At 35.7% G+C, this 27,054-nt stretch overlaps 1 protein-coding gene across 2 annotated transcripts in view; it reads left to right on the top strand.

Moving 5' to 3' along the window:
• The first annotated feature begins 10,709 nt into the window (after window positions 1-10,709).
• Hr38 (Hormone receptor-like in 38) overlaps window positions 10,710-27,054 on the top strand; it is a 60,683-nt gene continuing 44,338 nt past the window's right edge. The window contains exon 1 of one of the 2 annotated variants that reach the window (XM_083097960.1): window positions 10,710-11,258. In XM_083097960.1, coding sequence (XP_082954086.1) covers window positions 11,156-11,258 — 103 coding nt within the window. In that variant the 5' untranslated portion in view covers window positions 10,710-11,155. Of the gene's footprint in view, window positions 12,408-27,054 lie in introns of both variants that reach the window. The other variant, XM_083097959.1, reaches the window with a different exon arrangement.

Here is a 27,054-nt window from a genome sequence, read left to right as displayed (position 1 = left end):
ATGTATATATATATGTATGTATATATATATATATATATATATATATATATATATATATATATATATATATATATTTCAATAATAAATTGTATTTAATGATCTTTTTATGTTGTAGTAGGAGCGAAGAAATTTGAAATATGTGCATGAGAATCAAATTTAAAAGTTATAATTAATTAAATTCGTGATTGTGTGTGTAATAGTTGCAATGGTTTTGAATTAAATCCGCATTTGTAATTGTTGCAATGGTGTCAACTGAACTATATCGTTTAAGCAAGATAATAGATATTTCGGTTTCAGCACAAAATGTTCTTCAAATATCAAAGGTATGTACAATTGTCGAGATTTTACAATATTTCTACGTATAGAGTTAAAAATAAAATGGATATAAATATGGTATTTCTCTCATGGAATTTGGAAAGTTTTTTTAGCAAAAGTAAATAATCGACTGAAACTTTTTTAATGTCAATTTTAATAAATTCTCTTTGCGACTATTCTTATTCATTAATTATGATTAAAAAATTAAAACTTTTGATAAATTTAAAAATTAATTGTGTTAATAAGCGATTAAAAATTTTGACTACAACTAATAATTGCGATTTTTAAATAAGGAAAAGATTTATATTTAATTTACCATTAGCTCGACTTCTCTATAAGTTTCTTATTAAAAGCTCGCATTCGATATTTAGAATAGATGCTACCACGGCCGATTAATATAGATCTTGCAAGCCTGATACTCTTTACTGCTCACGCAGACATTCATCGTCCACTAGTCCGATTAGATACGCTTTTAAATACCAGTATAAAATAGAGATACTATAGTAATCGATGATAATATGTAGTCGCTTTTTATTAACGCGACGTTGAAAAAAAAAAGAAGAGTTACCCTCTTAGATCGATTCACCGACACGCGCCGTGATTCCATTATAGAGGAGCGGCCCACGCATTCAGCACCATGCTTTAATCTCATTCACGCTGAAAGGGAAATTACGCTTATACGCTGCATCTCAGAATTATGTATTATATATTGCGAGATGAACGCTTATATTGTACTTTATTCACGAAAGTATACACGTACGCAATGCATCTAGTTTCAACACGGGCGTAATTAGCGATTTCTTAGCACAAATTAGATGCGATAATATCTAAGGAACCTTTAATAAAAATTTCAATGCAGGATAAAATATCTTTCTCGTTTAATAAGTAGATCAAAGTTAGTCAGACTATAGATACTTTTATTTTTCATGAATTAAATTTTTATTTTCTTTCATGTTAAGTGAACATATATTTTATTTAGTTGACATATATTTTCTTTCTTTACTTTATTTGTTACATATATTTAAAATGTTTTTATTAAATGATATTGACGATCAACTAGCTTATCGATGATACCATATGACATGTAAAAATTATTTTTATTTTATTTTTTTCTATTATTCTCTCTCTACTTCCCATTGATCTTGATTGTTCATTATTAAAACATTTTTAAAACTATATCTGAATATTGATAGACGAGCATTATGTAGCAGTTGAATATTACATAATGTAATTATTCGCGGTTGAGTACTTTGATAAATATGTGTCATGTGGAGTAATTAAAAGTCTACCGTTTTTAAAGTTACAAGAACATGTGTAACGGCTATCTTACTGTAATTAGCGTGGCAATAAAAGATTTCAGATTGCAATTAAAGTTATTAGGTTGTGCAATAGCGATGTAATTATATACAATATCCGAACACGTTATTAGGATAATCTGTGAGAGGATGAACTAATAATAATCTTTTGCGTCAAGCTTTCCTCGAATTAACTACGCTTTGCCTAATTAAATGAACGTTTTCCTCATACGACATTTATATGTACAATTAAAATGTGCAATTAAAAGTTTATTGAAACTATGAAACAGAGATTATATTAATATTTTCTATTAGGATATTGTCATAATTTTCACGACAGATTTTTTTATTATAACAATATTTTATAGCGAAATTAAAATATATTTGCACAAATAATATTTGTAATTAATTATAAGTTAAGAGTTTAATTGCTAATTAAAATCATTTCTAGCATTTTCAATTTCCTTCCTCTCTATTTTTCTACTAAAATTAATATTAATATTATAATATTATATGAATATTATTATTTTTTATCATTACATGAAAATAGACGAATGTCTATAATTGTAGAATAATACTATAATATTAAACTCACATATGCATGTCTATTAATATTTTCTCTAAGCATGTGTTCTGTTCGCGCGACAGTCGTCTTTCGTCGTACAACCCGCGACTTGTGACTCGCACGATTGCATAATATCGGCCTCTCACCCTCGCTTCGTTCTTCCTGCCTGTGCGAGAAACGGCAACCGGTTCCTTTTCTCTTTCTCTTCGTCCTTCTCCATTACTGCGAGTCCTGCTATGCACGGTCGTCACAACTTCCTTCTTTCTCGCGAAAACACGGGGGACAAGTTGCTAATTTTAATGTTCAAATATTACAACTTTACAACCTTAATTCCACAAAATTATAGAGAGTTTATATATTATTATAAATATGTCGCGCGTGTTTATGCGATCATTTTTGTTTATGCTATCCTTAATAATCATTATGTATAATTTTTTTATACAAGAGCCAAAGCTTAAAGAAATAATAGAGAAAATATATAATTATTCAATATATAAATATTCAACTAATAAATATATACATATTTGTTAATATTAAATAAAATTTTTCAATAAAAATATCTTCGCATGAAATACAAAGAGAATGTTAGTAAATATTGTTAAGCACATATTTAAATATAATCGCAAATATTAACTCTTCCGGGGCTTATTTTTTTGTATTTAAAAATAAATATTATAAATAACATTTCTCTTCTTATTATATTGCTCATATCCTATCAAAATTATATCGCTATCTTACATTGCCCTTGCTATCAAGTGCACGAATTTTATATATATATGTTAACTATATTATTTATATATGTATATATATATATATATATATATATATATATATATATATGCACCTTTATTTCCAATTATATTAATTTCTAAATACATTATGCAAAATAAATTATAACTTCGAAATATATTATGCAAAAAACTTTTCTATTTTAGGAGGACACAAAATAAATTTATGGACAGTTATACATATTTCATAATATTAAATATTTATATATACTAATTTATTTTAGAAAAAAGTAATTTAAAATTTAAAATATTTTATACATTATATATTACGTAAAATGGATTATTAACAGTTTATCACGGGAATAAACAATTTTATAGATAACAAATTAAATAAGTTATAAGTTACATTTACCTTATGATTACTCTGTCGTGTTCTCTGACATCTTCTCTAATTTGTTGTTCTTTCTTGTTTCCTCTTGTTGCTTTTTTGGCATATATGTGACATTCACTCGCGACAACGCGACATCGTTAATTATGATTGCGTGCATTTTCGTAAAGAAAATGATCGAAAAATAATATAGCGACAATGTCTCATGCTGTTATCACTACTTACTGCCTCGAATCTCGTTGCTCGAATGACAACAAGACGAATATGCTGCTAATTTGTACACGTTTATGTTTATAAGCGTTTATATGTTCGTTTTGTTGTCATTCGCGACGAGATTCGAGACAGTAGGCAATATTAATAACGCGAAATAACTCGTTATCATTGTATTACCTCTCCAAACGTGATCGTTCTTTACGAATAGTTAGAAAATGCAGCATAAACAAATATTAAATACTGTGTGATTGTTGGAAACTGCTGCTTGTATGAAATATATTTAACACGCTACAAAATAAATTTATATAAATAACAGTCTACAAAATAATTAATACACCGTAATATTAAGCAAATCGAATTAATTAAAATTCAATGGATTCGGAAATATACAATTGAAATTTAATATTATACGCCCGATACAACTTCAAACACAAATTCCACGAAATAAACATATCAATAAATGATTGAAATATTACAGTTTGAATTATTCCGGTGAAAGTATTTGATCTCGATTCGATGCACAAATTATATCTAAATACGCGCGAGAGACGTGATACGAAGTATATTAAAATGTAAATATTAGAAAATTAAGTAATTCGTATCTTAAATATTGAAAGAAAATAATCTAAAAAGTTTCACTCATAATTGCTTTAAATTCTTCATTTCAAGTAAATAAACGCTGAAACAACTAATGAATAGCATTCGTTCGACATGATTAATCACGCGAAATAATTAGTCTCACAATCTAATAATTATTCTCTAATTATTCGTAAAGAATGATTGAATTTTAATACAATGACAATAAACTGCCTCGTACTGCTGACACTACCTAGTATCCCGACTCGCGTCGTATAAATGACAATAAGACAAACGCGCTGCTAATGTTTACATACGCTTATGTTTATACGCGTTAATGTACTGTTTATGCCTACTCGTCTTGTTATCATTTGTGACTCGAGGTAGCCAGCAGTACGAGACGATTCATCGTTGTCATTATATCGCCTCTCCAATTGTGATTATTCTTCACGAATAATTACAGAATACATCGTAGAAACAAACACCGAATACTATGTGACTGTTAAGAACTGCTTCCCGAAACATTTAATACAGTACAAAATAAATTTATACAGATAATATAGTCTATTCTTTATATTTCAAATTAATTATTAATAAACAATTGATGTATTATGATTATTTGTTATTTGGATCACTCGATTTCGATTCGTATATATCACTGTGAATTTTCAATCTGAAAATGATTGAAAATTCGGTGCTCGTATTTTGCTCATGTATAACGCGTTAATGTGTATACACAGTGACCTTCAGTCGCCTAACGAAGTTCGAGTGAGTGTAATGGCACGAGACGCTTCATATATATGTTATCGAAATCGTGTGTATTTCTCGATATGCGACAAGTAATAAGATATAAAATATAAGTTTATTTTTTATAATTATTATATTTAACGATTATCGATATTATTAATCGAATTTCATAATTGGAATATATTACTCAATATATTAAAATATATGTTATTGTGAAATATATTTACCATAATTTTAATTTTAATAATCTTCGATCTAATTATTTTTCAATATTACGTGTATCATTAATTTACTTTTTTCAGAAATTTCTATCAATCACGGATTACACACGGATCTCACAGAATTATTTAAATGTCTATACGCGTTCAAACAAATTGAATCAGAAATCCACTTATTTGAACGCCTACAGGTGTTTAAATAATTCTGAGAGACCCGTATATTGTTATGAATGGTAGAAATTTCTATTATATTTCTATTAAGCTTAAAGCTCTATTGTAATCTATCGATTCGCATTTATTGTTGCGAAAGTGAGGGACAGTTTCGTTTTTGATCTGTATCACGTTGCACTCGAAATAACGCGATCTGTGTCGCGCATTTCAACATCACTGTCGACGAATGCACTACGTCGATAGGAAACCGGAAGCCAGTCCGATCGGATGATGGCCGAGAAAAATTCCAGCACACAGTTTTTCGCGAGAAATTTTTTCCCCCATCGTCGGTCGCGCATCCAAGAGTGGATGTCTCTTAAACACGCCGACTGATTTATATTCATTAATTGCACGCTACGCTCTATACGAACCAATGCGCGAGTCACGTTCTATAAATGCCGTAAAAAATAATTCCACATTGCGAAAGAAAGAGAGAAAAAGAGAGAGAGGGAGCGCGAATACGAGGGTAGTACGCGGGCAGAGGAGGTTCACTGGCATCGTCGTGCTCGTCCTTTTATACATACTGATAGAGCGCATTTTACTAGCTCACGAAGGAAAGGTCATCACAGTGTAATAAAAGATTATGCGCCGTGTTGGTTTCAGTGCGTACACGGTACAACGATCTTCAGGACGGGGCACAAAGAGTGCCCGGAAGTTTATTAAAAAATCATTAAACAGTTCACACCGAGCCCGAGTAATAAAAACAAATTATCCGCCGAAGAAAATCCGTCCAGTTCGTCGCGTGAATCGAATGACAGCTTCCAAAGAGCAGCCATCCTCGGTCGATCTGAAAGATATTATCGATATTTTTCAATTTCCACCGATTGATAAGTGCGAACAAATAAGTATGTCATACAAAAAATTAGATCTTTGATACATGACATTTTTTTCAGATCTTTGAATACACTTTTTAAAGTCATCGTTCTCGCTTTAACCTTATACATATGCAGCTCAGTAATTCATTTTTTAGTGACATTACTTGTATAAATATAAATCTGCAGAATGTCTCAAGTATTTTTTTAACTAACTAGAGGTCAATATATAAAAAAGTAGCATTTTAATGCCGAGATATCTATAGATACAGAGTTCTTTAACATTGTATGAGAGGTAGGATTTTACATATTAATCTTCAAGAATAAAGTCGAATAAAAAAATCTGTTATTTTTACATTAATTTTAACTAACTTCTATCTCATAAAATAATAATTATCATTGATTATATAATATTCTTTCTATTTAAATGCAAAATTTATAATTTTATATTGGGGAAAAAAAGAGAGAGAGATATCATACAATGTAATATAATCTAATGATAATGTATTGTAACGAAGTTATAAATCTATGACGAAGTTTTATTTGGCATTTGAGTAACAGGCTGTAACTACATTTCATTTTTAAATAAAAATACTTTCTGCTGCATATATTTACTATCCTGCAAATTTTCATTAATAAGATAGTCATATCATAATTTACATTGGAAATACTAACTAAATCTTATAATAATGAGTAGATTTAAAATTCATTATTTGCTTCTGTCGTTATATAATGATTGGTTTATTTTTTCGATACTTATAAATATTAAATAATTTATGTGAAACACGATGTATCATGTATTAATTTTTTACTCTAACTATTTCTGTCTTTTAGGTATGGAATAAGTACCTCTTTATCTTCCGAGTTTCGAAATATTTTAGCATTATGCTCTTTTTTTATTTAGCAAATAAGATCAATTTAATGGCGAAACAATAATAAATGATAATAGTGCAAAAACATATTATTAATCTTTATATCTTAACGGTAATCTTGAAAAATTGATTATCTCAGGTGCAACACGAAACCTCGATAATTTATTTCGAAGCCATTACCTCTCTGTCTCTTTCTCCGCCGCGATTGTTAATTACTCAATCTTGCTAATTAATCAAGGTGGCGCCAGAATATTGCACGTTCTGCACGCTTTGTCATTAATATCAAAAAGACCTACTGGCATAATGAATGTCGCAATTGTAACGAGCGATTCATAGAGCGAATAACATTAGTAAAGAGCGAATAATTTCAATTATAAATTCCATGATATTGAATCGCGATTTGTCGACAACGGCGATTGTCAAAGTTCAAGTTACTCAAGCATGTTCGTATTATCATACACGTCTATTTGCCGATAGGAAGCCGATTGTGAAAAGAGTATATTATCTACGCGCTTTTAGCCCGGGGATACGCGTGTCGTTCATCGTCGAACACTGCCTTGTCAAAATCAACGCGATTCCGCCGATGGCGAATGACTTTATCCGCCTTTATCTTACTACTAATATTTATGTGCATCTCACGACACAATCAATTGCGATAATTGTGCTCGTTATACTATCGTGAATGTCAGTTGATTCTTGTTATAGTGTGTTGTTCCTTGCTTCGCATTGTCGATTGCGCTTTCACAATATATCGTGTTGAGGATATAATACATTTATCTATGCATCTCTGTTTGTCTATTATACATGTTGAGATTTCTATGCTTGGACAAATTTGCAACATTGAATTTAATTTTTAATTCTCAGGACGTAAGAAATTAAAAATAAAAAAATATAATTAAACTTTTATGTAAAAGATTGCTTAATAAATATTTATTAAGATGACAGCGAAACAGCTGTTCTTGAACAAGACGCGCTCCAAGACGGGCAGCTTTAAAGCTCGCTTCGATTTAATGCGCTCGGATTTAGAGACAAGCGTTCTCCGAACGTGAACGGAGCGCGTCGCCGATTCTACCCTATCGCGATCGGATCGAAGTCGACCTTACCCTTCGGTCGTCGTTCTTCCGGATCAGCGATCGCTTCATACAGGTGATGGCACGCCGGCGATATCACAGGAGCCGGCCACGAGTTTTCAGTGTTTCGTCACGTGTCGAAGTGCCTGTCTTATGGCTGATTAAACCAGGGCGACATCGACTCGTGCTGACGCCTCCGCTTTGCCACGCGTGTACCGCGTGCAAAAGGGGTGGAAGAGAGATGTTGGGGGCGCGGGGGGGGTGCGAAGGAGCTGGATGGACGCGCGGGGTGCATCGGGTGATGCATGAATGGAGGCCGTATGGCGGTGGTGGAAATCGACGTTGGAAAAGCGGCTCTCTCTCTCTCTCTTTCTCTCGTTCATCCCGTCTCTTTCTATTTCCCTTTCTCGGTAACAACCCTGCCTAGCTGGTCTACGCGCAGAAGCAATAAGAGTGACGTGGACAACGTCATAGTTGGTCGCAGTGGGAGAAAACGATGGCGTCATCATTTTATCCTGGAGTGACGCTGTGGATGAATTAATGACGTATTAAAACGCTTGTTCCGAATGGTCGAGTCTGCGCGAGTGGATTCTCGAAAGGATCTGGAACAGTGAGACGAGTACCCAGATGTCACGAGAATTCCCATTGTGGTAGCCTTATTGTGATGCTTTAGAAATTTTTAATTGTGTTTGCTGGATATTTATAATGGATTTATATTTTAAAATGGGGCAACTGTTAAAATAATTCGATTTTTACTTGGGGCACAATTTTTGTTACGTAAAGAGTGTATTCGATATTTTATAAAAATATTAATTTGGCGTTTTTTACCAGACCTGTTTTCAAAATTTTGTAGAGATTGAAACGTTATAAAAAAAAGGAAAAAAGGAAAAATCATAACAGAAATAAATTCATTTGTTCAGTAATTTAATTTTCTTATTACGTAAGCTTTAAAAGTTTCTAAGAAAAATATAATCCCCCTGATTCGTTGCATCATTACACGAAGATGAACATCATGCTCGTAAAGGGAATTATTTGCGATTAGGACTTTCCTAGATTTACGATAATTACCAATAAGCTCTTAAATCGTTGCAGACAAAATAGTGAATTACCATCACTTTCTTATACGATAACTGTCAGCTATCGCGTCTGATTACATTACGAGGTCAGACGGATTGCGCATTCCTAGGTTGTAGATTAATAATGACAGCAGGTCTGCGCGCGCCACCGCATTCCGTTGCATCGCTGCATATATTGGTAGTGGCTATCGTCTCTTCTCATTGATATTACAAAACCGGCTATAAACGATATAAGTTCTTTTTTGCTCTATCATATTGATCATGGTATTATATACGACAATGGATAAAACAAATGATAATGAGTTTGTTAACACTTGGCACGTATTACATAATCGTCATCCAATTGAATAATTTCTCATTTCTTGATTATTTTTTTATGGCCACCAAAGTGGGTATCAATTTCACGTTTAATTATAGATTTAATATCCGGCTTATTAATTTTATTAGCAAACTGAATTGAAATCTGAGGGATTTCTTATATCCCATGACACAATTAAATAAATAAATCCTAATATAAGATATTGTTTCAATGGAAAGAAATTCCTCCCTGCAGAGATCTATGCGAGTACTTTATTTCGAGAAAATTAAAAAATTTTTCTATTTTTTCAATAAATAAATAAAAATATATAATATATTATATATTTTTATTTATTATTTATTTTTCATTTTATTTATTATTTAATATATTATTATATGCAGATATATATTATTTTTATTCAATATTACAGAAAGTACATAAGATGATTAGAGAGTATATTTTTTATTATTCTTATATAATCACAGCGTATTACAATGAAAAAATTCACATAGACATCTGAAAGAGAACGAGCGAGAAAAGGGACAAAAATTTCTTTCATGAAAAAGCGATTTTAATGTAATATCGTAATATATCAAAAAGATTTTATGTAATATCGTAATGTTATAATCGTACCACATTCACACACGCTGCATTCAATTACAGTACATAAAATCTAACAAACACAGCTCGCAAAAGAAGTAACATCGTAATCGTGTAACATAATTACGTGACGTTTACAAAAACCGTGACTATCTGCAAACGTCAAAAAAAAAAAAAACAAAAACGCGGAAGCAGAAGAAACGAATTTAGAGTCCGTGTCGCTTCTTCCCTCTCTCTGTCCTCCTCCCCCGCTCGTTTTTCCCTCTCTCTTCAATTTCGAGAGATGCGGCGATATCAGGTTCGCGTGCCGTCGTTGCCTCGAGGTTTGCGTGGGGTTGAAACAGCGAGTGTCGGAGGGTGTGCGGGGGCGGAATTGGAGAGAGAAGAGGCGAGGGGGACGAAAGGGGGGTACGATCGGGCGAGCGGTGGGTGGCGTGTTGACGTCACCGTAACGGCATCATCGGCCGCGTGGGCCAATAGGTACGCTCACACTCGGATCCGGTCCATCGATCCGCCGTTAGTCGCTGCCGTGTGCGCGTCCCGGGTTATGACGTCCGAGATGACGTCATCGTTAGCGCCGTTCGCCTCCCGTCGCCGCGGTGCCTTCCGCTCTTTGCACCTCTCCGCACCGCGGTCGCAGCCACCGTCGCCGCCGCTACACACGGTACGGTTTTAATATAGCGGAGGAACGCGCGCGTTCCGGACTCAGTTACGCGGCGGCCGGCCACCCGTGCGAGTGTACCGCTCTCCAGGGTAACTGAAGGTTCCACACTCTCTCGCAAGCTCTTTCACCTGTCTCTCATTCGATCTTTCCCTCTCCGTTCGCTCGGCACCGATCGACGCCGAGTACCGAGCCGATTCACTTCCGCGCCGTTGAGAGATCGCGAGGCAAATTGCACGCTCGAGGGTGGCTCGTAGACGTTCGTAGCTTCGCGACACGGCGGGACACCTGTGCGATCTCATCGCGTCTCTCCGCGTGTTGATCGTCGCGGTCGGTGGCTCCGGAGTGACGATCCGTCAATCGGCTGTCAGTGCTGAATGGTAATCGCGACTGTTACCGGCCTTCTTCGAGCAGGACGAGACAGCGGCGTTCGAGGATCAGTTTCGACAGGAAGAGCAAGGATGTCATCCGACACGAGGACGCGATAAGCGAAGAGGTATCTGGATTCTGCATGCGAGTGCCCAGAGCGGAAGTATTCGGGCTCCTCGGTGGGGTGCTGACCTCCGACAACATCATCAGGAAGGACTTTTCTTGCCCTACGACGACGCACGCAGGTCGGTGATACATCACGTGCGCTGGTCTCACATTTGTTCATTCCGTTTGTTGCGCGGGAGGAGACTGTCGCTCTGCTCTTGTGTGTTGTGTATGTGCGAGAATCGCGGAGCGGCCGCGTTCTCCACCGATTCGACGGCAGGGGGTCCTCTTTCTTCACCTCGTTTTATTTCTTTCTATCCCTCCGTTCTTCTTTCTTCCTGTGTCGGTTTCTTTCCTTCTTTTTATACATTTTTTTGAAGTCGGTATCAACGATGATCAGTCGAGAAAGCACGCGTTCGATCCATTTGTGACATTCGCATAAGGATTTTCGACCGTGTTTCATCGCGAGTCTGACCATTTATCACCGTTTCTACTTCACTCTCTCTCCTTCCCTCCTGCCGTCCACCCGCCAGACGGCGCGGCGCGCATGCTTCATTAAAGGGATGTACCGATACTGAATGCCAGCTTTTTGCATTTTCTCGAGCGCGGCACGATTTGACAACCGGTCGGCGTGTGGGCTGTGCGAAACATTTCGATCTCATTTTTGCACGATCTCAAGGATCAAACGGACTTTTCGAATACGTATTCGGCGTCAAATGTCAGATCCTTCGTCTAGGATCTAAATAAATCTAGATCCTCGATGTCCACGCCGATCGGAGCGAGCAATTCGCGGTCCAGTGCATTGATTTTCACCTGAATCCCCGCTCGAGGGTTTACTCGCACCGTCTCGAGAGATTCGCGCGGATCTATAGATCGCGCGACATTCTCGGAATCTCGTTTCACGCATTTCCGATCGCGCGGGATGCCACGGCAATCGCGATCGGCGGTCACCCGATGAGCAGCCGTGATCGCGATTGAACGAAACGCGATGCTTACCACCGTCGAGGACAGCACCGGCAACGCGGAAGCGACCGCCGCCGCCGTCGGCGTCGCGGCGCACCACCATCATCATCATCATCATCATCAGCATCAGCAGCATCGCGGCACCATCGCTGTCGCCCGGCATCTGGGCGTCGAGCAACAACAATCGGAGCGATCGGCGGCGGCGCCGATCCATCTGACCACGCCGTACCACCAGGTCACCATCGCCGCGGACACCAACAACAATCACGACCATCATCGGAATCTCGAGCATCACGCGGCGCAACGTCACGATCATTGGAACAAGTGTAAGTCAGATAAACAGAACGCGAGATCGCGAGCGGATTATCCATAAGCTGCTCACTGCTAATGGTGGTTATGGTGATGGTGATGACGGTGATGGTGGTGATGACGGTGGTGGTTGGCTGCGCTAAGGCTGCTAAATCGCGATCATCGATGAGATTGCAATTTTTGCTAATAATTTTTATTGATTTTATTAATACACATGCAGATAGCTTTAGCATTTTCTCCAATATCGATATTTCATGCTCTATATTATAGATTCTGTTTGAATATCGATTTTATGTTCTATACTGACTCGATTGAGAATTTATTTGATAATAATTAATAAAAATATTGGAAGTTATTAATAGGAGATTTTAAATGAAATAGTCTCGTTTGTACAAATAATAATATATATATCATGATGAGCTGCAAGGCATTATTAAAGTTGCGAATCCGATAAAAGCCGGAAAATCACATTACGTATCAAAATATTTCATGAAATTTTTTTAAAATTTATCTTTATACCGTCGATATGTATAAAACGTCAAATTTTTACTTGACAGATTTTATTCTTATAAAAAAAATCGATTTACTTTTAAAATTATAAACGTTGCTCGATAGTAATTGGGTTAAAGAGTTTAACAATCTTTTCTAACACATGCAAATTATGAAACATTTATTAAGTTGTTAAATTTGGAAAATAATGATACGTTTATAACGTCATTAACATTTTTAATATAATAAATTTATTACTATAAAATGTGTGCAGATTAAATTACAATAGAAAAACTATTAATTAATTTTCTCAATTTTAATTTACATTGTTACATGCATTAAATATGATACGATTTAAAGTATTTCATCATATATACAAAAATATATTATTACACATGCACATATAATACTAAATCATTAAAATATCTACTTAGCTCGGTATTTAGGTCGCACAATCTTATACTTTATTTAATTTTCGGTTGCAGATTGAATATTTATCAAAATGAACATAATTCTAATCTGTAATAATATATTCCGCGCGTTCTCATTAAAAAATAATCATCATCTATCATTCATGTTAGACAAATTTTTTACGATTGTTTTTTTATTAATATTAACCGCTTTGATTTTATTTTAATAATCCTATTTTTCAGGGCGATGAGAGAGATATATCATATAAGCTTGTTCATCGATATATTTCACTCGAAATTCATATAATATATTCCAACATTAATTTTTTGTTAGAAGTATTTGACATTTATTTAAAAACGAACCTTGCTTCGGCAATATTTTATTGCCGATAATTATGATCTGTTCTCTCTGTGCCATTTGCGGTGAATCGAACAACGGTAGATAAATAATTGAGCGCTATTATAGGGCGATTTGGGTTATCACCACCTCGCGGTCGTCCAATATTTCCAAACGTTCGTCACCGTTTGTGCCCGATATCTGCTTACGTCATAGCCGTGATGTAGACGACGGACGAGAATATCGTTATTATTATTTCGCTTAGACAATCGCGGTGATCCACTTTGCCGCGATTATTTTCCGTCTGCCAATTAAATTACAATTCACCTGAATGCATCGATCGGTGGTTACGTGAAAATTATGACGTCAAGCTCTCCCTACGATTCTCTTATTTCTTTTTCTCTCTCTTTTTTTTCTTTTGCTTTTTCTTTTGTTGCGACTCATTAAGTTTTTCCATGTCTCTCAGCTCTTAGATTTTTAAAGTTTATGTTTTCTACAAGTTCCTAAATGTTGATAAAATAATAAAAATTATTTTTATATTAATAACTTTGTACTCTTATTTATGATAATAATGTCAAAAAGATAAAAAACATTAAAAATTGTTTTGAAGTTATTCAGTCTCAGTAAATAAGAATAAAAATCATTAACTTAAAAATAATTTATTTTTTTCAATATTCCAAGAAATATTTTAAGATGATCAATTTTAATCAATTTTAATTAAGACCGAGGTAACTAATTTTAATCATCTTAGCACATACCTGACATTTCTTAGACTAAAAAGAGCTGTTGAGGTCTTTGATAAAATTATTGATGCAAATTTTAAAAATTAAAATTTTACTCATCAAACTCATCGCGCCATCATTTCTACATTTCACACATCCAAACCAAACATGTTTACTTAAAAGTCACCTAGAGGACTCTCCACGTTATTTTCTCACTTCTTTTACAGCTATAATTATTATGTTTAATCGATAAATATATAAATAAATTGATATCGCGCGAGTTATATAACCAACACTTTCATATACAAAAAAACGAGCTTTGTTATAAATTTACATAGTATTTAAAGGATTTATTTCGCGAAGGATGAGCATACATTCGTGGGGAAGTATCTTGATGATTCCGGTGATTGATAGATACTACGGGATCCGTGCTTTCTGTTCCCACAGAACTTTTTACAGCTGTAATCGGCACGTTGTGATAAATATAGCGATCTGGCAGTCGGCCGAGTGCAAGTCGTTTCTTTTCCGCGTACATACTTGGCCTGCACGAGATCGCAGGGAAAGAAGAGCGTATATACGAATACTCTACAAATATAACCACTTGCACCGAGAACGGACGCAGGTGCGGCGAGGTGGCCGGTCACCGGTTTCGCTGCATTGCCGTGCTCGAATTGCGACAGAGAGCCGATTGTAACGCGCTCGCATGAGAGAGTAACGGCCGTGACAATGATAAATCAGCGCTTACGACTTTGTCCGTATTAAATGCCGTTATAATCCGGGTGGATGCTGCCGACGATGCGCGATCGATGCATCGCACGTGCGAGATCGCTCGAGAGGAAAAGCTTATCGGAGACGAAAGTGAACCGGAATCGATCATCCAAGAAAATCCATTGATATTCCGGATTCGGAGTTTAAATCGGGGGGAGGTTCGGGCTGTTTAAAAAAATATAGTTGTGAGGAACGTCGGTTCGACATTCGACTGTAGAATAGAAAAGGATCGGGAGACTTTTATCGGAACGATTATAAATGCGAAATTAATACATGGCACGTATATATTTTTTTTCTTCTACAACGCTTATGCTGGCTTGTAGGAGATATTAGGGACTCGCATGTAAAATAGCGAATTGTAAAATCAATATTGTTATTATAACGGATTTTTCATATTCTTGTACACATTTATTTTGGAATTTTTTATTATTACTGCGATAAAAATTAATCTGGAAGATATGTCTAACAAGTAGTTAAATGTGTCTAAACTCAGACGTCGGCAAACATTTTTATCGCGACGTCAGGCCTGATCAGTCATACTTACTAGCACGTTAAATACTGCGCTGATTATAATTAATTTTCCAAGAGCCAAGCAAAAATTGCGTATTCATTCTTATCACAAATAGGCAGAGTATTTTTACGAATATATTTTGTTTAATTTATTTTTATTTGTTTATATAATGTATCTTTATATCTCTTAAATATGTTATTGCTATTTTTTAATATTGCAATGTAATGTTTACGTTTGTAATCTTTACGTTTTGCTTCACTACTTAAAACGTAAGAGTGATCTTTTAAAAAATATATGATATTGACTTTTTTTCCGTAAATAAATTTATTCACGATTATTTTAATAATAAATAATAACATTAATTGTAATATTGCTTGAAATAAATATATCTCGGAGGCAGTGTTAAAATTAAGATATTTAATGCGGTTTATTTATAGCTATGGGGATTTTTGAAAAGTTATAAGCTATATAGATTTACGTACGCGTGAACTTTTAGTTGTAAAATATCAAATATATCAAAGAAACGCTCAACGAAAATACCATTTTTATTGAAACGCATCCGCAAAAAAAATTAGATACACACTTGTCGTTATTTTTATAAAATTTGTTGGCGTGATGAAATCGTGCGGAATCGTTTTCCCTCCAAAAAAGATTACTATATACTTACTATAAATACTATATACTTACTATAAATTACTATATAAATTACTAAATACTTTGCACGATAACACTATAATATTCGTTTTTATCCCTACTAAGGATTATGATTTTGTCACATAGGAGGTTTTATAAAAACAACCACGATATACGTTTCACGGTGATTGATCTCGCTTCAAAGTAAACGGTATGTGTGTATGTATGTGCACATGTGTATAGTAAAAAAGGATTTTATTTTGTTCGCCACTTAAAAAACGCATCGTTTCCACAGAAATGTCATACATATTCTACTTCCGTTTCGCTCGTAACGATAACCGTAAAAAGCGAGTCGTCCCGTCCTCTCTTCATTATTTTCGAATCTCGGCTATCGCATAAAAATTCCTCGCGTTCCTTATGCACCCAAGTCGAACTTTCTCGAGTACATGGTCAGATTTAATCGGCTTCTCGGAGTGAGATTTATCCGGAGTCGATCGAAGGCTTTGATCGCGATCAAAGGGAGCGCCGCGCGCGTGTCCGGGAATGAGTTGTTCTCGGGGGTTGTGTCGACATTTAGGGGAGGGGGAGGGATGGCGAGCGGGGTTTGTACGCGACAAATCCCGCGTCCCTTGACTCGCCAAGGCCAGAGCTCCATAAACAGAGCAGAGTGGTGTGTATTCGTCGTACGTACATCGTAGACGTTACACGTGTTTGTGCATTTTGTACGCGTGTGCCGTAAGCAAGATACGACGTGCCTTCTTGCGGCCGTAATGCGCGCATCCGTTATAACGTAGAGCTCGTTCACGCAGCCACTGAGCAGCACACAAGGGGTAGCTTAAAGTGATATATATATCGGAAAATATTCTCTCCCGTGTGTAAAAATTCTTACATTATATATTCTCTGTCGTGCCGCGCCGCCAATCGGCGCGCGCATCGTCCTATTTCTTTTCCACGCTTGTGCCTCTATTTTCGCGCCGAGCAACATTCCGCTGCGCGCGAATCGCACGTCCAACGATTTTCCGAGCGGATCCATTCGACATTAATTAATATGCGTATACACGCTGTCCCGAAAAGTTTTCACAAAGCGTGCAAAGATTGCTTGAATATATACTGCCGTTTATTATTACTCGGTCTCTCTTTTTTTTACTCTGTTCTTTTTTGCTATTATTAATCGATCTTTCTACTTTTATAATTTTCGATACCGCCAAAGCAATGATAAAAATATCGAGTGAAGTGATAAAAGTTTCCAGTGTTTTTGAACGGTAAAAAATTATTAATACCAGGAGCAAAAATTAATTATTAATTTATGCAATTTTTGTCTTTTAAAGTGAGTTATATTATTTACAATTTGCATGAGATTAGTTATAAAGGAATTTTATCGTGCCGGGGGGTTATTGGATATTTTTAACATTTAAGGGAGTTCAATCATACATAACGCAATTAATCGGCAGCTCTGCTGACAAAAACCTGTATTGGCGTATAAAAAACAGCATCCGTGTGAAGAAGCTTCTTTATTACTTAAACGCCAAAGTTATATCATTCCTAGAAGAATTTATTTATTCACTGTATTTTTTTCTGATCTATCTTTTATATCTCATTGCAACGTTTTATTATTAAAAACGAAAATATATAATTTTTCAAACTGCAATAAAAGGACCTTACTTATTCGTTTCATTTTTCAAATGATAAATAGACAAATTATGCCAGTGCTTTATGCACAACTTGCCAAAAAATAGCGCTTTGCATATGCATGATCTGGCGTAGTCAAAGTGAGGGGTTAAAAAAAGGTCCTTGATGGAGCAATGGAGAGTTTAAACAGCGCTTCCTAGAGGCCAATTGCATTGTTTTGCTGGGCAAACTAAATATATACGCGCGAGGCAGGCGATCCGCGGCTGCTTGGCCGGGCTACAAAAGAGACCGATGCGGCTGACGCATCACGTGCCGCTCTTTTCACGTTTCCGATATGCTATAGCGTGGAACCACGCGCGCGGTATAAACCGACGTTTCGCGTCTCGATCATCGCATCGCGTAAGAGAATCGCCGGCTGGTCCATTCGTCGCTGAATCATCGCGTTCGCTGCGCATCGCGAAGCTGACACTGATAAGGCGTTCGATTTGCTCGCCGATCGATTAGCCTATCGCTGATGATAGCTGGTGGATTGTAAATCACGCTTACGCCGGAATTCACACCGTGCTGTTGCGAGATAAAACGTATCTTTGTGTAACTGAGAGAGATGATGGAAAGATAATAATGGATAACGTGTACACACACACATATAAACGCACATACGCGCACATGTACACACGGCAGACTGCCAATTTTTGGTAGAAATCAGCACAGAAATATTACCATTTCAAAGCTTTTATTTTATAGAGATTTAATGTGGTGTGCGATGTTGTGTAAAATGAAATTATTATCTGAATAGTAAAATATTTCAATGATAATTCGCGATAAAAGAGCCGTTTCATTTTATAAATAGGAGACCGGAGAGATTTGGAAAAATTTATAAAATGATTGTGTTTTAACATTTATTCATATGTGTATTTTATATATACTATATATCATATTTTATATGTGAGAGGTATTAAATGAATGTTTACACATTTTAATTTTAGGTTTGAGAAATTAGAAATATTAATAAAATAAATATTTTTAAAATTTCACACTTATGAAAACTTACAGTGACACAATATTAATGGATTGACTTTGATATATCTAATATCAATAACGTAATAAATTGCATTAATTTGACTTATTAATACATATAATATCACACATACACAGACTCACTCTCTCTCTCTCTCTCTCTTTTCTTTCCTGTAAATAAATATTTTATTTTGTTAGTTTACAAGATATAAATTGATACGTTATAAATTCTTTTTATTTTGGGCAATGAATATTAAATGTCATAATCAAATATCAATCATCTAACGCTTCGATTTCGCCAAACAAAACATTTATAAACCTGTTTAAATCTGATTAAACAGGAAAAACGAGTACATATATAATGTATACAAAAGTAATTATTGGAAATATAATGATAGAAGACGCGATATTCAATTATAATGTTGACGATCGATTCATTCACTATACCTTTCCTTTAGAAAGGAGACACGCGACCGAAAAATGAACTTTAGGGTGGACAGAAAAGAAGCGTGCAAAAATCAGACACAAACTGGCGTGATTTATATTGCATAAATGCTATACCACGAAACCTTCATTAAATATTTAACGCATTGTTATCGCGATATGATGAGATTTCCCTCGAATATGATGCGTACGTGTTGCACGAAGGGGCATGATTTCGGTATCGTGACTTTCATGAAGAAACCACCAGGAAGTACAAAGCAATCGATTACTCGCCCTATCGTCATGTCATGTTAACGCCACACGATATAATCGACGTCGCAACTTGCACGTAAAGAAAGGAAAAATATAAAAATTCGAATATATATATGTAATACATTGATTCTCATATAATCTACATTTTAGGTGGCTTAATTTGCATAGTTTATTATCGACTTTTTGGATTATTCTTATTTGGACTTTACGTTAATTTTAGTCATTCTTTGATTTTTATGCAAACATGAACAAGGCAAGTCATAGGGATAAGATCTCGCAGCATAGAACTGATCCACTTGTGGAGAAAACTGTGCCGTTTTGCTCGAAACTCAAGTAGAACGCGATTCCGTAGCGAAGTCTATTTCAGGTGAAGCAGGCACGTGCGTCATACAGCTCGCGGTGTTACACATTTTTGCCGCGTGGTATATGCCCAAATTACCATAAGCTTCTTACGTATGCGACTGTTGGAGATGTGACGTTACATGTGTTATTATAGTTAACATATGTTCTCTTTTCAAACGAATCCTGGAATCATGTTATCATGATTTGAAATGTCACATATACGCAATATATGATTAACGATTAGTATAATAATACTTTTGTTATCACGTGTTACAATCTCGAATTATACAATATATGTTTGTGATATAATGTTATCTTACGATATGCTAAGTTTGAAATTTATATCATTATTTTTTAACTACATATACAAGTTGCAAGAGTTCTTATCGATCTATCCGAAAATTAAATCGTGCAAAAATAAATAATTTTTCGATTACAGTCTTTTCAAAATATAAAATGATGGCAGCGATTAATCAAGGATACTAAAATATAGTCAACTATTTCACTTATCACAGAATATAACATAATATACATGGAACATCTCTCCAATATCACTGCTCTCATTTATGAACTCTTGTGTCAATTTGAAATACATCTTCTTAACAAGAATTTGATTGAACTTCTTTTCATAATTTTTTTGAACTTTTAACAAGAACACAATTTGATATCATAATTTTTTTGTACTTTTAACAAGAACATAATTTTTTTGAACTTTTAACACTTAACAAGAATTTGATTGAACTTTTTTTCATAATTTTTTTTCAGATATTTTGAGTCTGGAAAATTAAAATTTTCTTATATACGTGAGATACATTTACCGAATATTATAATCATAAAAAGAACAATATATTTCATTAATTGCATTCAGAATAAGTTGCATCCTTATTTAACTTATAATAAGAATCTGTTAACGTTTAATAAAAATCTTTTCATTTTCAAAGAAACTATTAAATTAAAGCTAAATAAATCGAGAAGACGATAATACATATAAAAAAAGAAATTGAAAATTTAACCGTAACAGACAATTTCGGACATGATTTTGGAGACTCGCACAGAAATAATAAAAGTGTCAATATTTCAATTTTTATAGAATCTCTCCGTAGTTATCATATAGTTGTCATAATGCTCTTGTGAAAATCCCGCTTAATAATAAATCAACAAGCGACGAAGGCGGCAAACGAGTTTCGAAATTGATCTCCGACGCGAATCTCCATCGATCGATCCGGTAAAAGGGAGAGACTCGCGCCTCGTGTCTGTCCCGTGAAAATACTTGCCGCGCAAACTCGGCGTCGTATCGGTGGCGTCGACGATGGTGGCATTAACGCTGACGTCACAATGCCGCCCCCGTCCGTCATCGACCGTGTGGCGAGATGACGACGTCACGCGCACCGCCAAGGACGACGCTATTTCGGGCGTCATGCACCGCCGTCGTTGACGCCGTCGACGTCGTTACCGTTGCGCTGGAGGTGGTGGTCGCGGCCTCAGTGACGGTCGAACCTTCCTCCTCCACGTGGCCTCCGTCAGTTTGCTCTCGGCGTCACCTGCCTTCGCACACGGTTCCGTGTTTCCGGTATATTCCGCCTCTGCCGCCGGGTCTGGTATACCGATACTTTACTCTTTCGCGACGTGAGATGCTTCGATCGACTGTGGCGAGGTGAACCCGGCGCAAAGTCCCGACGATCGATCATCCAAACGCTTCTTCCGGTAAGGAAATTTCGCTGTTGTTATTTGCGATTACATTCTTTAGTGTTTAAAACAAATTTGCCGCTCTTCTTTTCCTCTTGTTGAGATAAAAGGGAGTTTATCGAAGGATTGCGAACATGTTTCGTGATAGTCGTGATTATAAGTACGTCGATAACGATTAATAAAGAAGCACTTGCTCTCTCTAAGTTATTGAAGATATTCGTACTATTAATATTGATAATGCAATTTATTAATATTTATTAATTATTAATAATGTACGCGAAAAACTTTACGTATTTTTAAGATATTGATTTTGCACATATAACTTTTATTTTTATTTTTATAACCAGTTTCTCTAATAATTTAGACAAATGTAATATTTATTTTGCTAAAGTATATAACGTGTCTTCTTTCCAAAACACTACATCGTTTTTTTCTATAGATTCTTTAACTTTAGAGGTCAATCTTTTTATGAGGCAAACTTTTATTATCATATTTTTATATATTAATCGAATATAGAAATGATAAATAAGACAGATGTGAGAAAGAGAAAGTAGCTTTTTTATTAATGTTTATTGAAATATATGTAACATGATGTTTTAATAATTTTGATGAAGATCATCGGGTATTTTCTTGAATAAATTTCGCGGACAGGTAATTGTCGCGATTCGATACACCTTGTCTTTGACTCGGCGTACGATACATCGTATCGATCGCACAGAAGTCGATTCGATGGAACGCAAAGTTAATGAAATAGAGGGATGTACTTCCTTGTAATTTCTTGCATTCTTCGTGCATGCAAAAGAGACACGAGATTCTTGCAATCGTAGAATTCGGTGATATTGCGCGATCGATTAACGAGTACTAAAATGGATTAGACACGCGTTACATAATTAATGAAATATACGCACGCATATGTATGCAAGTGAACACGTAAACTTTTTATAAGAACTTTATATTGGAAAATGTAACGTGAGTGTTTAAACAATCGTGATTTTTATTGCAAATAATACGTAAATACAAATAATAGGAGCGTAAAGTATACACCTTAAATAGTTGTATTGAAGGAATTAAAAAGTTTACAGAGGAGATGGAGAAGTAAATCTATAAACTTTCCAAAATCGACTTTAAATATAAAATAACTAAAATGTGCTTTTTCTCCCTCTTTACATAAATTATAGATTTACATTATATTTTTGCTCCATACATTATTCAACTTCTTTACTTTTCATACATTCTAATTATTATTACATTATTTACTAATATAATATTTCAATTATTAGATTTCATAATTATTCACCTTAAATATCACATTTGATATTGAAAATGTTGCAAATAACGGACTTATTCCAATAATTAATTATATAAATATAACAATTAATTAAGTAATACAATAATTAATTAAATAATAATAATAGCTAATTTATTGAAAATGTAATAACGTAAATGGCTGCGGAGCACGCGTCACGTGTCGCATCCGACTCATCCGGCCACGTGAACGTTTTTGCATTCGACGACGTTTGCGACGATTTCCTCGCGCAACCGCTTCCGGGAAACGGCGGATTACGCCGTCGTCGCGACGCAGGGTGTTGAAGGAAACAACGTCGTCGGGATTGCGTCGAGACACGAGTCCGCTCGCGTAATAGTCGGCGTCTAAATTTAAACGCCGAGCAAACATAGAGAGCGAGCGCGCGTGACGCCGCGACGCCGCAGCGACGACGTCGGCTGGCGGCCCGTGCCAAGACGCCGATGACGGTGTCATGCCAGTCTCGAGCATCGCAATCGCGAATACCGGGACGGCGATTGACTTGGTGAATGACCGCGCCGGGAAAAATCGGAGGGACCCGAGGGATTTTTTCCGGATAAAAATTACAAATTTTAGACTCTAAAATTCACTTTTGCATAACTTAACTTCTTCCATGTCGCGACTGAATACCTTGCATTAATCTTTTCCGCAATTTTACGAGATAAAAGATCTAATTTTTTCATCGGCAATACTTTTTAATTTCGGATGTATAATATACGTGGTAAAAAAAGGTAGAAATAATGAAGAAGGACAGCAGTCGAGTTCGTTACGTTTGGAAGATTAATTTCGTTGAAGGGACGAATCCAGTCTTCTGTGTTTCGAGAGGGAGGAAGATTTAATCTCGCGAAAAGTGAAATTGTAAAATATTCTCAACGTGCTGACTAATCCGCACGCGTCTTGCATATTTCTGACGGAAATATTTAGCCTCTCACGCTCGGGAACGTGCACCACTGTCATAACGTGTCGCATATAGTGGGCGGTACGCTGCGTCAGACTTTTCATAGCGACGAGAACGCGGGTTAAACAGTGTACGCAATGAAATTATACAATACAGTGCAGCGCGCGGGGAGATAGAAGTGTTGGCGAGAAATTTGCAGCAATGAGTGTCGAGAAAAACTGGGACAGCCATTGCCAAGTCGAGGAAAATAAGAGAAGAAGAAAACTGATTGTGTATGTGTCAGAGATGAGAAAACAGCTTGTGTAAATTTGATGCAGCACAAGTCTGCGAAAATTTGCATTACAAAGATTTTAAGTGTCAGAAAGTGTACACATATAATTATAGATGAAAATTAAAGTGTACAATGGTATGCTTCGTACAAACGAAATTATTTTTACATTGCTTAATAGAAATATCGAATCACAATGATTACACATTTCTTCTTCAATACCTCTAAGCAAAATTTTTTTGCTATTTAATTGTCGATCATATGTCAATTATTTGCTATCGATTTATATAGCTATCGATACATAAATTACTAAAAATTTATCATTCCGCATATTGCAAACGAATTGTCAAATAAAACAAATTTGTCAAGTTAAGCAATCAATCAGCTAATCGTATCGAATTTGCGCACACATGATAGACATGCGGCATGAGAACCGCTACCAAAATATTGATCTTCCAACGTTTGCAATCTACCGCTAATACTAACTACAGAGAGAGAGAGAGAAAGAGAGAGATACAGAGAGAAAGAAAGAGAGAGGGAGAGAAAGAGAGAGGAAACCGGCAAGTAATTGTTTCTCCAGTGAGTTAAATGTCTCGATACACAGATGTCAACAAATTCGCCCACGTGCTCAAACGTGCCTTTCTGTGCACGCGGCCATAGTAAACTCGATATAAAAAAAAAGTATATTTATTGCGTCATTCATATAGCACGCTTGCATTCACACACATACGCACACATCTCACCATGTTGTAGTGGTGCGAATTGATTCACATGTATTTGCTTTTTTTTATTTACGATTAACCCGTAATACATATGTATATGCTTTTTAACGCGTTGAAGCATAACGACATATAATAATTCTTAACAATAGGGTCTCTCGAAGGAAGAATGACGCGAGAATTTTCTCACGTTAACTTTCGAAGAGTATTTAATGTCCGCGTCTTCGCATGTGTGTTTGAAGAAAACGTGTGCAACGTGCAATTTCTCTACGAATTCAACAGCTGCGCAACCTCGACGCTCTGTCGCGCTATAAACGTAATACCTTTCGCAATACGGAGCGTAATTTCGCGTGATGTCACTGTGCAGTAATGCGCGATAAAGCCGCGAGGGATGTCCATGCATTGCGCGCTGCATCTGTTGATGGCCGGCGCATCGCGCACGTGCTTCCTCGCGAGCTTTTTTGCGCGCCGGCTGGTGACGACATAGAAATACTGCATCAGTAAATAGCACTGAAAAAAAAGCATCGATTCAACTCGTCGATTCATTCGAACGAAATTCGAGAGACGAGCAAATTTAACGGGAAAAAAAATGTTTACGTTTTTCAACGCGTGATTAATTCCTCATATATAATAATGCATCGATGATTTATGATACACAAATAAGATACAGTGAGATAATAATGTCGGAAAACAAACAAATTTTTATTTCTTTAATTTTATTTATTATGTTACTTGTAATTTTTATTAATTTATAATTTTTATAAGATTTACAATTTTTATTTATTTTATTTATTATGATACAAATAAGATAATAATGTTGGACAGACAAATTTTTATTTACAACTAGAAAGATTCGATTTTCTTAATTTTTTATTTTTTACGCATGCGAGTCAAGAGCCTCGTCTCCGCTGAATTTGCAATAATCCTCGATGACTCTTATCACAGAGGGCGGTTTTCGGGAATCGTTAAAGTTCAAAAGTATGCGCATCTCAGTTTGCATGCTACCAAAGAGAAAATGAAGAGCCCGTTTTAAACCCGACGCCAGTGTCGAAAGCTATTTTCAAGCTTGCGTGGAATAGAGGGAATACCGGGATATATACGCAAGAATGGTCGACGCGGTGCCACTGACGAAGCGTACCGTATTGATTCAACGCGGTATAATCCGGTTGGCTTTAACGAACGCGCAAATCAAATATTTCCGTACAGGAGGCTGCGATTTAGACGATGGGGACCATCATCGAGTCGCGATGCGCCGCGATGCCTCCTCTCGCGCTATCGATCGAGTGACATCGCCGATAATTCCGCGATGACGTACCATCATCATCCGCACGACCTACTTCGCGAGCTTTCACTTTTACCTGCGAATATTTATACCTTTGCTCCACCCCCGCGATTCTCCAATCTTCTAAATTCATATCCGCGTTACATCTCTTTTTTGCAACCGAAAGTATCTTGTTTTATAAAAAAAAAAATTATTGTATTTTTTCTTTTATTTTTATAGGCAATTTTAATTTTCTTCTACCATGTCTCGTTAATGTGCATCAGTGTTAATGTTGTTCTCTTACGTATTCTTCTTATGCTAAATATATTTTAGATAAATGTGAAATAAAAAGCACGCTGATTAAGAGTAATAATTTTACAAAGATAAATATATATCCCGACTGCGTTCATCCAGATTAAAATTATTAGCGTAGACATAGTTCCGAGAAGATATCTTTATTATACATAGGCTTTTAGCGATGATGTATTCGCGACTGCCGTCCTTCGGATCGACAAACCCGTCTTGCCGATAAAAATGTCAATGAATTATGATGATATTAATAATGATCGTTCATTAATGACCCCACGATTACGCGATGCGCCGAGAAAGAATGTAGTTGGACTGATTTACGGCTAAAATTGAGAATCGTGCGACCGAAAAGATATCGGAAAGATTTTTTTATCTTTAGTTAATCGACGTGCCGATCTTTATGACAGAGACTTTAAAAGTGATACATCTCTTAAGAATCTTGTCGCGATAAGGGTACAATTTTTGCGAGTGCATTTGCAACATTTATATACATGTAATGTATTTATATGTATAAATATTAATTTTCTATAAAATCGATAGAGCAATCGATTAACACAAGTCGACTTTCGTGCTAAATTAGCTACTATCTTTAGAATCCTTTTCCTCTTCTCGTTTTTCAATATCGTCTCCGCTGATAATTAAAGCGAATGATAAATCAATGACGTC

This window comes from Camponotus vicinus, unplaced genomic scaffold (assembly GCF_025532165.1).
Source record: "Camponotus vicinus isolate PSW18456_S1 unplaced genomic scaffold, iyCamVici1.0 SCAF_4, whole genome shotgun sequence".
NCBI classification, from domain to species: domain Eukaryota; kingdom Metazoa; phylum Arthropoda; class Insecta; order Hymenoptera; family Formicidae; genus Camponotus; species Camponotus vicinus.
The sequence above is the reverse complement of the archived record's forward strand: the minus strand, read 5'-3'. Positions and strand labels throughout refer to the sequence as shown.